The sequence below is a fragment of the Callospermophilus lateralis genome, chromosome 18 (genome assembly GCF_048772815.1).
Source record: "Callospermophilus lateralis isolate mCalLat2 chromosome 18, mCalLat2.hap1, whole genome shotgun sequence".
NCBI classification, from domain to species: Eukaryota; Metazoa; Chordata; class Mammalia; order Rodentia; family Sciuridae; genus Callospermophilus; species Callospermophilus lateralis.
This window is the reverse complement of record NC_135322.1, coordinates 32,076,598-32,089,712: the sequence shown is the minus strand read 5'-3', so window position 1 is coordinate 32,089,712 and position 13,115 is coordinate 32,076,598. Positions and strand designations below refer to the sequence as shown.

Below are 13,115 nucleotides of genomic sequence, written 5' to 3'. Positions count from 1 at the left end.
CATAAAAATTAAATACAATTGCATATATAAAGGAACCTCTGCCAAGAATTAGTGGTTGTTCGGGAATTACTGATTGCCTTCCCCTATCCCAGCATGTGTATATCTAAATAGGAAAAAATTTATAATCGCAGCATTAAGCGTTGTATATTTATTAACATAAAGGTAACTGCATGTCTAGGGCTGGGGTTGTGGCTCAGCAATAGAGCACTCACCTAGCACGTGTGAGGCCCTGGGTTCGAGCCTCAGCACTACATAAAAATAAAAGTATTCTGTCTAACTACAACTAAAAATAAATATTTTTTAAAAGATAACTGCATGTCTAGATGTTTCCCTCTTTTTTAATTCAGTGCTTATGACCACAATTAAAATGTTTCTAAATATTATACTAAATGATGTTTCAATTATTTTATAAATGAATAACCCCTTAAATTGCTCTTGTACCTTTGAATAAACTGCTGCTCTAATGCAGAAGTTAGTTCAAAAGGCTGACATCAGTAATTCTAATGTTGTGCTGTGATTTATGCCTACCTAATTGAATAATTACTTGGTTCTGGCCATCTCTAAATAAAGCTTGCCTGGTTGAATGAACAGCTAGCTAGTCTTGATTCTCCCTCTTTATGAGATCCTGAGCCAGGGGTTTCACTTTTCTGGGCCTCAGTATTCTCCTCTATAAAATGATAAAGGACATTATTTCTTAGGCCCTTTATAGTTCAAACATTATATCATTTGATATTAGTGAGAAATTAACCTAGTTATTGCTGATTATTAAATTCTGTTAACTGATTATTTAAAATAGATCAGTAACTAGAAAAGTATGAATAAAACAAGTGCATTAAAAAAACATTTTAGAAGGATTATTAGTTAGAACATTTACCTTTAGGAGCTAGGAAATTTAGAAGTCACAGAAAATTCATAGAATTTTCTGGGCATCTTGCTTGTGAATATAGCAACTTCATTATGTTCCCCATTTGTCTTTTGAAAAGGATCGATGATAAAGTTTTTAATCATGAAAATGTATACATTATGAGATAAATGAAGTATTATTATTAGCTGTTTTATCATTCCCAACCTTCTGACAAAAAGTTCACTACCACTCAGTGGAAAAAGAATTTAGCCTGAGCTCATAAAAGGCAACATTGAGCCAGACATAAGGGTCTTTGTTAACATTATGAAGAAAGAAACCTACTTCTTAAAGACAAGATGCTTTCTTTCCTATTCCCATCCCCCACTTTCCTTCATTCCCCTTTGTCTAATCCAATGAACGTATATGCTTATACCCAAAGAACTTAAAATCATCATACTGCAGTGACAAAGCCACATTTATGTTTTTAGCAGCTCAATTTACAATAGCCAAGTTAAGGAAACAACAATGGAATATTACTCTGCTACAAAGAAGAATGAAATTATGATATTTGTTGGTTAAGTTGAGAGAACTGGAGACTATCATGCTATATGCATTAAGCCAACCCCCCGCCCCCACAAAAAAAGGCAAATGTTCTCTATGATATGTGGATGCTAACCCATAACAAGGAAGGAAGGGTAGGGAGGGGAAATAGAAGTTCATCGGATCATAACTTGTCTATATTCACATATGAATACACAACCAGTGTAACTCCACATCATGTTCAACCATAAGAATGGGATCAAAATTGTAATTGGTTGCACCCCATGTATGTATAATGTATCAAAATATGCCCTACTGTCATGTATATCTAAATATAACTAATTTTTTAAAAGATACTTTGATACAAACAAAAAGTCAAGGTATTAAGAAATGTGAATTTGATATCCTAATAATTTACAGCGTATTGAAAAAATATGCATTTGGTTTCATAGTTGATCTAAAATACCTGCAAGTGCAAATAACTGCAATTGTGAAGTGATTTTAAAATATCTGTATTCTGAGAAAAAATGCTAATTAACTCATTCATTGTACAACCAAACTAAAAACATCTAAAATACAAATTTTACAAAATCATAAGCAAAGTGCTCATTTAGTTTTCAAAATAATATTTTAAACTATTTTTTATAATTTCTGAAATTTGCCACTTTTTTAATACTTTTAAATTAGCTTTTTTAATACTTTTAAATTAATATTGCTGGACATTAAAGGATCTCAAAGGTGTCTCCCAACGATAGGCATTTCAATAATAGTTGAGTACAGGCAGAAGCTTTAGGATAACCTTGTTCACAGTTATTATTAACATCCATTTTAATGAGAGCCATTTTGGGCTTTCTTTGCTGATAACACTCTCCTTCTTTCTGTGGACAAAAAATTTAAGAGGCTGTAGCTCAGCTCTGCTGGTTTGAAGTGGTGACTCCCTTATGTTTAAGCAATTGTCTTTGGAGCTGGGGATATAGCTCAGTTGGTAGAGTGCTTGCCTAGCATGCTTATACAATGTCAAAGACGTCTTTTAAGTATTCATCATTCTAACAACAAAGTACTATTTATTAAACTCTTAAGTACCAAGAACTATGAAAAGAACAGTGACTGAGAATACGGGAAACAAGTTGCCTAAGGTTGTATTCTGATTCTGCCTTAGACTAACTCTGGGGTTATGGGCAAGGTGCTTAACCTCTTTTTACCTCTGTTTCTTTAGATAAATTTGGATGATAGTATCAGATGATAACACAATAAAAGTTATTGTGAAGATTAAAGAAGATAATGCAACTATAAGACTTATGAAGTGTTTTCCACATAGTAAATACATAAAGAGTACTTACTCATATCCTACTCATCATCATCATCATCTAATCTTTACAAGAAAATATTGAGATACTTGTGCACTTTACAAGTAAAAGAAACTGAGGCTAGAATAGTAAATACCTTGCCTAAGCCCATACTCCAAGCAAATAATAGCTCATATTTGCATTCAGGTCCTTCTGATGCACGTAAGCCCATGCTCTTAAAATATACCATGACCTTTTTGGAAGTAGAATCTTGATAGCATTTTAGAATGTCATACATGGAATCTATACTTCTCATTTTGTGGATTGAAAAACTGAATTAGCCCAGCACCCTAGTTATAAAGCAATCCTGAAAGCAAAATCTTTCCCATTGTCCTTTTTATTACACCAAGCGTGTCTGCATTTCTTCAGAATTCTTTGAAACAGCTTAAATGACACACATTTTGATTTTCTTCTTCTGCCCAGATATAAAATACTAGATTATTGACATTTAATTAAGGCTTTGTGTAAAGATTTCATTCTTAAAAATACTAATTTTACTTGGACTGTTATTTTTTACTTTCTCATCCTTGTCAAAATAAGAGTTTGAGCCATTATGCTGCCCATTTGCTTACTGTGGATTTTTATGCTTAAATATATTTCTGTTCTTTTCATCTTTGGCCTTATTTTGGATGTAGGATTTTATGAATGGAGACTATTAGTCCCCTTTCCCTACTCTACAGAGTAGATATGAATAAATATGTAAAGCAAAACAAATGGATTTTGTTTTAGTTTGTTTCTTTGTAGAATTCAGATTATGAGTTTGAGTTAGCTGGTAATTTGGTTTATAATAGGTTATTTAATAGTAGGATTAGAAACCTTTGAGAGGAAAAAATCTAATCTCTTTTACGTAAGTGAGCTAATCTTAAAATGATCCCCCAGAATTTCCTTTTAAATTGAGAGTACTCCAAAATAAATAGGTAAAATAATACTATTTAAATAGCACTCTGCTCTGTGGAAAAAAGGAACATTTAAAGTAAACTAATCAGTAGTATAAAAGTACATTTACCACTGAGATATATCCCCAGCCCTTTTTATTTTATTTTGAGACAAGGATCTTCTGTCTTAGCCTCCTAAATGACTGGGCATGAGCCACTAGACCTAGCTACAAGTTTAAGAATATTCTTAAATTTTCTCTGCTCTTTACCAATATGATAAATGTATGTAGGTGTTCAAACCTGGGGCTGCAAACACTTCTGCATTCTGCTTACCAATTCCAAAGTAATTGGAGGACTCAATGGAGAAGCTTTGTACATTTTATAGCTCCTATGCTCCTGCATGATATTGCAGGCCAGGACAATATGAAGAGTTGAACCTACATTCAAGAGAAACAGGATCATTTGTATGCCCACTATGCAAATGGATTTCTTCAGATGTTTTCTTTGTGCATTCTTTTACATTACAGCCAAGGCTGTGCTGCTTTAATCCCAACCTAAAGATTGGAGACAAGGGAAGTGGCCAATGCCCACTTCTCCATTTCCTTCCTTTTTTTTTTTTTCTTTTTTCCCCAACCTGGATTGAATCCAGAGTCACTCAATCAGTGGGTCACTCAACGAGCCACATCCCCACTTTTTCCTTAAACTCTTTATTTTGAGATAGGATCTTGATAAGTTGCTTAGAGCTTCACTAAGTTCTTGAGACTGGCTTTGAACTTGTGATCCTCCTGCCTCAGCCTCCTGAGCCACTAGGAGCCATTGTGGGCATGGCTTACCACATGGGACATTGTGCCCTGCTCCATTTCCTTGTAGAAGTTCTTACAACCAAGAACAGAACAGTATTCTTCCTAGACACTGACTGATGTTTACCTCAATAGTAGGAAATTTAACCTGTATAGTTTCCTATTTCCCAACTATCACATTAACTATTAAATGCTTAAATAATGTATAGCTTAACTTTTAAAGATAAATTAAAATATTTTAAAACCCTATCAATAGAAATATTCCCTTTGTTTTTTATGATATATAAATATTATAGAAAAGTATATTGTATCTGTGTATCAATGAATAATCAGTTTTTTTGATAAGGAAAGCTAAAAGAATATTTGAAAGCACATTTGATACTATTCATTGAGTTTTAGATTTAATTATAGGAATCTTTAGAATAATCTAGTCCAGCTTCCTCTCCTCACCTTCTTTCCAGCCTCAGAAACTAAAATAAACAAAGCTATTGCCATGTACAATGTTTAGAGGTTTATACCATCATGTACTTCTGGCTGGAACCAGGCCTCATTCTACCCCATTAGCACCTAAGCACTACATAGTCTTTTACCTCTATTCACACATAAGTGAAAGCAAAGCCAGAACAGTAAGTAAAACAGGTCATGACTTTTCTTTGTGTAACTCAGAGGGGAAAAAATTGTGAAAGAATCAATATGTTCAGCAAAACAGAAAAGCAGTAGCAGTTAAGTATCTTGGAGACATTATTAAATCTTGACATATTTTGTGATTAAAATGAGAAGGAAAAAAGTGTTTTTGTTTTTTGTTGTTTGGTACTGGGGATTGAACCCAGGGGCACTCAACCACATCCCCACCCCTTTTTTTTATATATTTTATTTAGAGACAGGGTCTCCCTAATTTGCTTAGGGCCTCATTAAGTTGCTGAGGAAGGCTTTGAACTCATGATCCTCTTGCCTCAGCCTCCTAAGCTGCTGGGATTAGAAGCCTGTGTCACCATACCCAGCTGGAAGAGTTTTTTATCATTTGAATTTGAAAAATTATCAGCAGGCTAGTTACAAAGTTTAATATTATATTAACATATATAAACTTATCACAACATGATGACTATAATTAATAACAATGTATTACATAATGGGAAATTGGTAAAAGAACAGATTTAAATTGTCTGTAACAGAAAACACGTTAAGTATGTGAGGTAATGACATGCTAATAAGCTCAATTTAGCCATTCCACAACAGGTACATATTTTAAAACATATTGTACTCCATAAATATATGCATTTTCATCGATTAAAAATAAATAATGTTCTTTTTAAAACATATTAAAGCAAATAAACAATAATCTGAGTATTTTCATGCATGCCATCTATTTTAATGCTGTTCATTGCTTATTTAAAAATTGTATATTTTCATAAAAGTATCTAATCTGGTTATTATAAAAATTTTTTTATCATATTCAGTGCATTTCTGAGCTCTTGTAAGAAATATAAAATTATATTATTCATATATTCTGGTAGAAGAAGAAATGGATGTTTGGAACTTTTTTTTTTCATTTAGTACATGTATTTCCAGCTTTATATTAATGGTGAGTCACAAAAAATGTAGGGGTCTTTTTTTTAATATATTTATTTTATTTATTTATTTTTATATGGTGCTGAGGATCGAACCCAGGGCCTCACACATGTTAGGCAAGTGCTCTATCGCTGAGCCACAATCCTAGCCCAGAAAATGTAGTTTTGTATGTGATAACTATCTACTTTGTCTCTTGACAAATGTTATGGAAAAGCTGTTATATCTACCTGTAATCAGGTTTTATTTTAGCTAGAAATGGAGATTTAGAAACTCAAGATAGAAATCTTTCATTCTTAAGTCCTACTTATTGAAAGTTAAGGAAAACTTTGAATTCTGTTTAAAACCTTCTACCATTAATAGTCATATGACTTTATTATTTATATCTCATGGATTCTATAGTCATCAACGAGTAAATTTTCCAGATGGAGAAAGGTGACATTTTGACTTATTGCCTTTAAGCTGTCATGCTATATCCTTACTAAAAAATCATTAATTTATTTTTGTAATTTAACTCAGAATTCCTCATTACAGATCAAAATACAAAACACTGAATCTCTTTCTGGTTTTTGGGGGGGTTTTTTTGGCTGTACTGAGGATCATACCCAGGGCCTCACATATGCATGCAACTATTCTACCACTGAGACGCATCCCCAAACATTTTGATCTCCCTTTCTGAAAACTGTATTAAATAATTTTTTTCATTCAATAGTTCTTGGTTTGAGACAACTAGATTCTTATCTTTAGAAACTATAATTGGATCATGACTGAAGTTTTATACCAAAGTAAATTTTCAGGGGCTTAAAAGTAAAACTAATGCCCAAACATACTAGAACAAAAAGAATGGAGGTAGGCTAATAGTCACCACTATTGTGTGGTAGGCCTTTATAAGTTATAAGCAAAACTTAGAAACCATAAAAGAATGTATCAGCAGGGCGCAGTGGCCCATGACAATTGTCCTAGCAACTCAGGAGGCTTAGGCAGCAGGATCACAAGTTTGAGGCCAGTCTTCTCAACTGTGTGAGATACTCAGCACCTTAGTGAGACCATGTCTCAAAATTAAAATAAAAAGAGCTAGGATGTGGCTCAGAGGTAGAGTGCCCTTGGCTTTGATCTCCAGAACAGAAAGGAGGGGGAGAGGGAGGAAGGGAACATATTTTACATCACAGACGAAAGCATACTTTTGTTAATATGGGAAGGGCTTCTATGAATTGGCAATTGAAAGGCAAATGTTATCATTAATAGAAAAACTAAAATTCACAAAATAGCATTTTCACAGATCAGACTGGCAAAAATTAAAACATGTTTAGTTCTTGGTGCAACCTCTCTGCCAATAATTTTCAAACTGTGCTCCAAAATATTGGCCTGAATGGGAGGTCCTACAACTATTTCAGGGAGTCCACAAGGTCAAAACTGTTTTCATAACATCTAAATTATTTTTTGCCTTTTTCACTGTGTTGACATTTATATTGTCAATGGTGGGTAAAGCTGCTTTCAATTTTTCACAAATCAAAGAGGTAACACCAGCTATCCAAGTATTCCTTGTATTCTTCTCTCACCTACACTTACACTATTAAAACACAGCAGAAGGAAGAAAATGAGACACATAGTTTTACTAAAGAATATTTTTGTTGAAATAGCAAACAATAATTTTTATAAGTATCAATATTCCATGTATATCTTTTTAATATTCTATGTTGGGTTTTTTGTTTTATTTTTGGTTCTGGAGATTAAACTCAGAGATACTTTACCACTGAGCTACATCCACAGCCCTTTTTTTTTTTAAGTCTTTTTTTTTTTTAAATATGTATTTTTCACTTGTGGGTGAACCTTTATATGTGGTGCCAAGAATAGATCCTAGTGCCTCATATATGCTAGGCAAACACCTTACACTGAGCCCAAACTCCAGGCCCCAGCCCTTTTTGCTTTTTATTTTGAGACAGTGTCTCCCTGAGTTGCTGAGTGTCTCACTAAGTAGCTAAGGCTGGCTTTGAATTTGCAGTCCTCCTTCATGAAAGCTCCCTAGTTACTGGGATTCCAGGCATATGCCTCCACACCCAGCAAAAGTGTTCTATACATCAAATATGATGGTTGTCAAGGCAAAAAAGCACTGGTGTGATTAGATTTGAAATCTCACTGGAATCCTCCATGACCCCCTATCTCTAGAATTCTGCATTCCTACAGAACCAACACCAAGTGGATGATTTCAAGGTCTGCTGCTAGCTCAGGCAATAGCCATGCCCTCTTGGACCATGACTGCAGTTGACTTCTCAGTACTTAAGCAGCTGAGCAAGGTGAAATGAACCTTGAGAGAACAACTTCCTAGCCACCCCTGTGTGAGCAGGGTGCTCCCGTTGTTGTCTCTGAAATGAGTTTTTGCTTTTTTTTCTCTTGAGCCTGTCATGGGTGTGGTCTTGCTTTTTTCTGAGATGCCCTGTTTGAATATTATGCTGCCTTGAAATTTTCTGAACCAGATTAATTTGTCCATCACTTTTAATTTCAACCTCACAGAAGTCTCAAGCATGGGCAAAATGTAGACAAGTTCCTTGGCAGGACATAACATGAATGGCTTCTAGTCTAATTCCCAGTTGAGTACTCATTGTCATCTTTACTGTCTACATTCTTAGCATTCTGGTCTTCTGAGTTTCTACCACAATCATCCAGTGTGTTGTTGTCTGTAAACAGTATTCTAAGTTTTCTTCTGCAAACCATTTACAAGAACTTTTTTTGGAAAATCTTGCTATTGCTTATGACCTTAATAAATTGCTTAATAAATAATAGCCTCAAACTTGGAATCCTTCTGCCTCAGCCTCCTAAGTTGCTGGAATTACAGGGGTTCACCACCATGCCCATCTCCAAAACCTTTTGGATCACATGGTCAGGTTAGTCATAACAAAGACTCCCACTCTTAGTACTAATTCCTGTGTTAGTCAGCTTTTCATTAATGTGACCATGATATCTGACAAGAACAACTTAAAGGAAGAAAAGTTTATTTGGGGCTCACAGTTTCAGAGGTTTTAGTACATGGTTGGCCAACCCCATTGCTCTAGGCCTAAGGTGACACAGAATATCATGTAGAAGAACATGGTGGAAGAAAACTGTCCTGTTGGTGTCAGTAAAAAGCAGGGGGTGGGGGGGGTGGGCGGCTAGAGACAAGGTATAATCCCCAGTGGCACGCCCCCAGTGACCTGTTCCTGGAACCATGTCCACATGCCTATAGTTACCACCCAGAAATCCATTCATATGGGTACAGCTCTCATAGCCTGTTTTATCTCTGAACAGTCCTGCATTGCCTAACTCATGAGCTTTTAATGGGACACTTCGTATCCAAACCATAACATTTTTTCATACTGTATTTCATTAATTTTGGCTCACATCTCAATTATCTCCTTCCATCTACTGGTTTTAGAATTGGTTTGCACTTGTTTTTCTTTTTTTTTTTAAAGGAGATCCTTTTTTTTTTTTTTTTTTTTAAGAGAGAGGTGAGAGAGACAGACAGAGAGAATTTTTAATATTTATTTTTTAGTTTTTGGCGGACACAACATCTTTGTTTGTATGTGGTGCTGAGGATCAAATCCGGGCCGCACGCATGCCAGGCGAGCGCGCTACCACTTGAGTCACATCCCCAGCCCCTGCACTTGTTTTTCTAGGACTTTGATATCCATCAAGTTGTTTACTAGGAATCTTCTGATTTTTTTATGTATGCCCAAGAAATGTACAGTTTGCTCTTATAACCACCTTCATATTGTCTCAGAGATTCAGTATGTTGTATCTCTATCTCCTTTGCATCTAGGAATTTTTAAATTGTTCCTCTGACTTCATTTATGATCCATTCATTATTTAAAATTGTATTGTTCAATCTCCGTGTGTTTATCTACTTTCTATTTCTTTTCTTATTGTTGATTTCTAATTTTATTCCATTATGATCTAATAAAAGTCAAGGGATTATACTGATTTTTTTTAAGTATTTGCTAAGACTTGCTTTGTGATCTAAAATATAGATGAGTGGGTTTTAATTAACAGTAGGAAATTTTCATTGGCATTACTGTAGATTCTTTTTTACAAGTAACCTTTTAAGAAATTATCACTTGTTGCATTTTGGTAGTACCATGAATAATATCCAGAGTTTTCTGAGAAGGCTATTAAGGCTACAGATTTTCACATTTATTAACCATACTGTAATAAGTGGCAACATATTGTAATAAGTAGCATGTGAAAGCAGTTTAAAAATTCAGTATTATTTTTTGTTAAGACAGATATTGAAGCCAGGCAATTCCAGGCTTCTCACAAAAGCTTTTTGTTTTGGAAAATAGTTATTTTTCATGAAAATATTATTTTACATGCAATATTTTTACATTTGTTATTTTTAACTTAATTTTTAAAGCTACAAATAACCATAGATGTAACCCACTTAAAATTCTTTGATTTCCTCAGTTCTTAGGGTATTTATAAGTTTGAGACTCATTCTTCTGTGGAGATTAAATAAAAATTTGAATTTTATAAATGATTGAACCAATAATTATCATTTTAGAAATGTATACTACTTTTGCTAATTTATACTCACTTTTAAGGTTACTAATTTATACTTATTTCTGTAAATCTGTATAAAAGATTATATAAATTTATTCATTTTTAAATTTTTTAGACTACCAAAAGATTACAAATAACCCAGTGTTTGCACATAATAGAAAATTGATTATATTGAAATATATTCATACAATATAATACTGTACTGCAAATCAGGCAGATATAAATTTACCAATATGAAACCATCTCAGAGATATTAAATCAAAAATTTATGGTACAAAAAAATAAAGTACACTATACTATTTGTGCAAAATTATATATGGCATATATGTATACACGGACTGTCTTTGGAAAGATATGGTACTTAGGTATAAGCATAAAAAGAACTGAATCCAGGTTTCTCCATACTCTGACCTGTAGAGATGTTTGTAGAATAATGTACAGCTCTGTAAAAACACTGGGATTGTGGCTCAGCGGTAGAGCTCTCGCCTACTGTGAGCAGGACCTGAGTTCCATCCTCAGTAGCACATAAAAATAAAGGCATTGTGTTGTGTTCATCTACACTAAAAAAAATAATAATAATTTTTTAAAAACACTTATAAAGAAAACCTGTGCTTACTTCATTTGCTTTTTTGTTGTTTTTTTTTTTTAATGGTGCTTTTTTAGAAGCCAGAGTGCTGAAAACATTTTAGCTCTTTGATTGAAGTCCATCTTAAAATAAAGGTACTTAAAAGTATGTAAAAAGATTAGCCTCACATTTACAATAGGATGTATAATAATATGTTACTATTGATGTACTGCTTATTTTTCTTTTGTGGCAGTAGTGATAATTATATAAATAAATTAAAAGCAACTTTTTAAAAATTGATGATTTTAACACTACAACCTGAAAAGACCTTTTTCCAACCCTGGATAAACATTTAACCACAGAAAAGTTTGCAATTTAGAACAAGACAAAGTTCAAATATTAAGTACTAAGGGCCAAGTGATTTGATTTTAATTGAGACACATTTATTATAAAACCATATGTCAACTAATTCTTTCGGTTTTATCCAGATTGATGGAGACTTACAACAAATAGGAAATTTAATCTGCCTGCCGTACACACACATTTTATTTTGTGGCTGTTAATGGACTCTTAAAGTTTCTTTTGGCAGATGGAGATGGACAAATGGATCATTTACTTCCAGGCTGTGAAGATCAAAACTGCCAGAGAAGCACAATCTACTTACTGAGATCTGGAACAAAGCAGGTATATCAGTTTTGTTTTGTTTAACACAATAGAGTTATGTGTTTAAAAATAAAAATCTTGGGGCTGCGGTTGTGGCTCAGCGGGAGAGAGCTTGCCTAGCACATACAAGGCCCTGGGTTCGATCCTCAACACCACATAAAAATAAATAAAATAAAGGTATTGTGTCCAACTACAACTAAAAAATAAATATCAAAAAAAAATCTTCAAAAGTTAGAAAAGACATCTGAAGAATCAGAACAAAGAGAAATACAAAATTAAGTTATTGTGTTCCTCATATTAAATTTAAATTCATTTTATTCATTTTTTTGAAGCAGAAAGCACTGCTACAATCATTTCTGATTAAAAAAACCCATTTTGAATCCTATGATTAAATGAACTATTAGCATTTTTATATGCCAGAAGAAATGGTAAAACACTATAATAAAGATATGTTGTAGAGGAATAATAGAATATCATATCTATTTTCAAAGCTAACCTTGTTTATGTCTGTGGTATCTAGATCTGTTTCATTTTGTCATGCTGACTTTTTACCTATAGCTTGTGGGTAAACAGTTTGAAATCTGAGAATCATATTGGAGAATTAATATGGGAATGATAGGTTATGACAACAGAATTAATGAGCTTTATTTTCTTTTGTAGGGTAATAAACAGTAAAATACCACATTGACTTTTATATTCCTATGAACATCACATTTTATATTAAAACATTAAAACAAATCATTCACTCAGCAGTCTCAAACCATATAACTATTACACCTGTATATTTCATTACCTTAAAACTTTTTTAATTTTGATTCAGTTAACATGTTAAGTAACACTTCACTGTTTCATAGGTATAAACAAACCTAGTAATTATAGCATATATTCAAATCACAGATTACTATGAGAATATTTTCAAATTATAAGGTCATTTCTCCTTAGGAAGGAATATGGTACATAGGAAGGAACATAAAGGTCACAGTTCTTTGTTGGACTATTATGTATACCACATTAAGTGAAAAATCTTAACTACTTTTGGAGCATAATACAATTGTTTTAATGGAAATACTTCTTATGATAAGTAAAATAATACTTTTTTGCCTGAAGAAAAATGTAAAAGCTAATTAAAGCTGCAGACCAATATTTTTTTTTAAATCTCACTTTCTGAAAATATGTCTTTATCATTAATTTTTTTCTTTCTTTTTCCTTGGCAAGTTATACTTTCTTTAGAAAGCCTATGATATAACTTGCTAAATCCTTTTCAAGAAGCCATTTTTAATACACTTTAGCTTGCAACCATAAAAATGAATCACCTGTTTATAAGGCCAAAAAGTTCTGTTGGCATGTTTGTCCTGCCGTTTCCAGTCAGCTGTTCCATCTTTGGTT

The 13,115-nt window shown here is 33.3% G+C and overlaps 1 protein-coding gene across 1 annotated transcript in view; it reads left to right on the top strand.

Annotated features, from left to right (window-relative positions):
• The window catches only part of Itfg1 (integrin alpha FG-GAP repeat containing 1), a 264,556-nt gene that overhangs the window by 111,187 nt on the left and 140,254 nt on the right, over window positions 1-13,115 (top strand). The window contains exon 9 of the mRNA XM_076839473.2: window positions 11,656-11,750. Coding sequence (XP_076695588.1) covers window positions 11,656-11,750 — 95 coding nt within the window. The remainder of the gene's footprint in view (window positions 1-11,655; window positions 11,751-13,115) is intronic.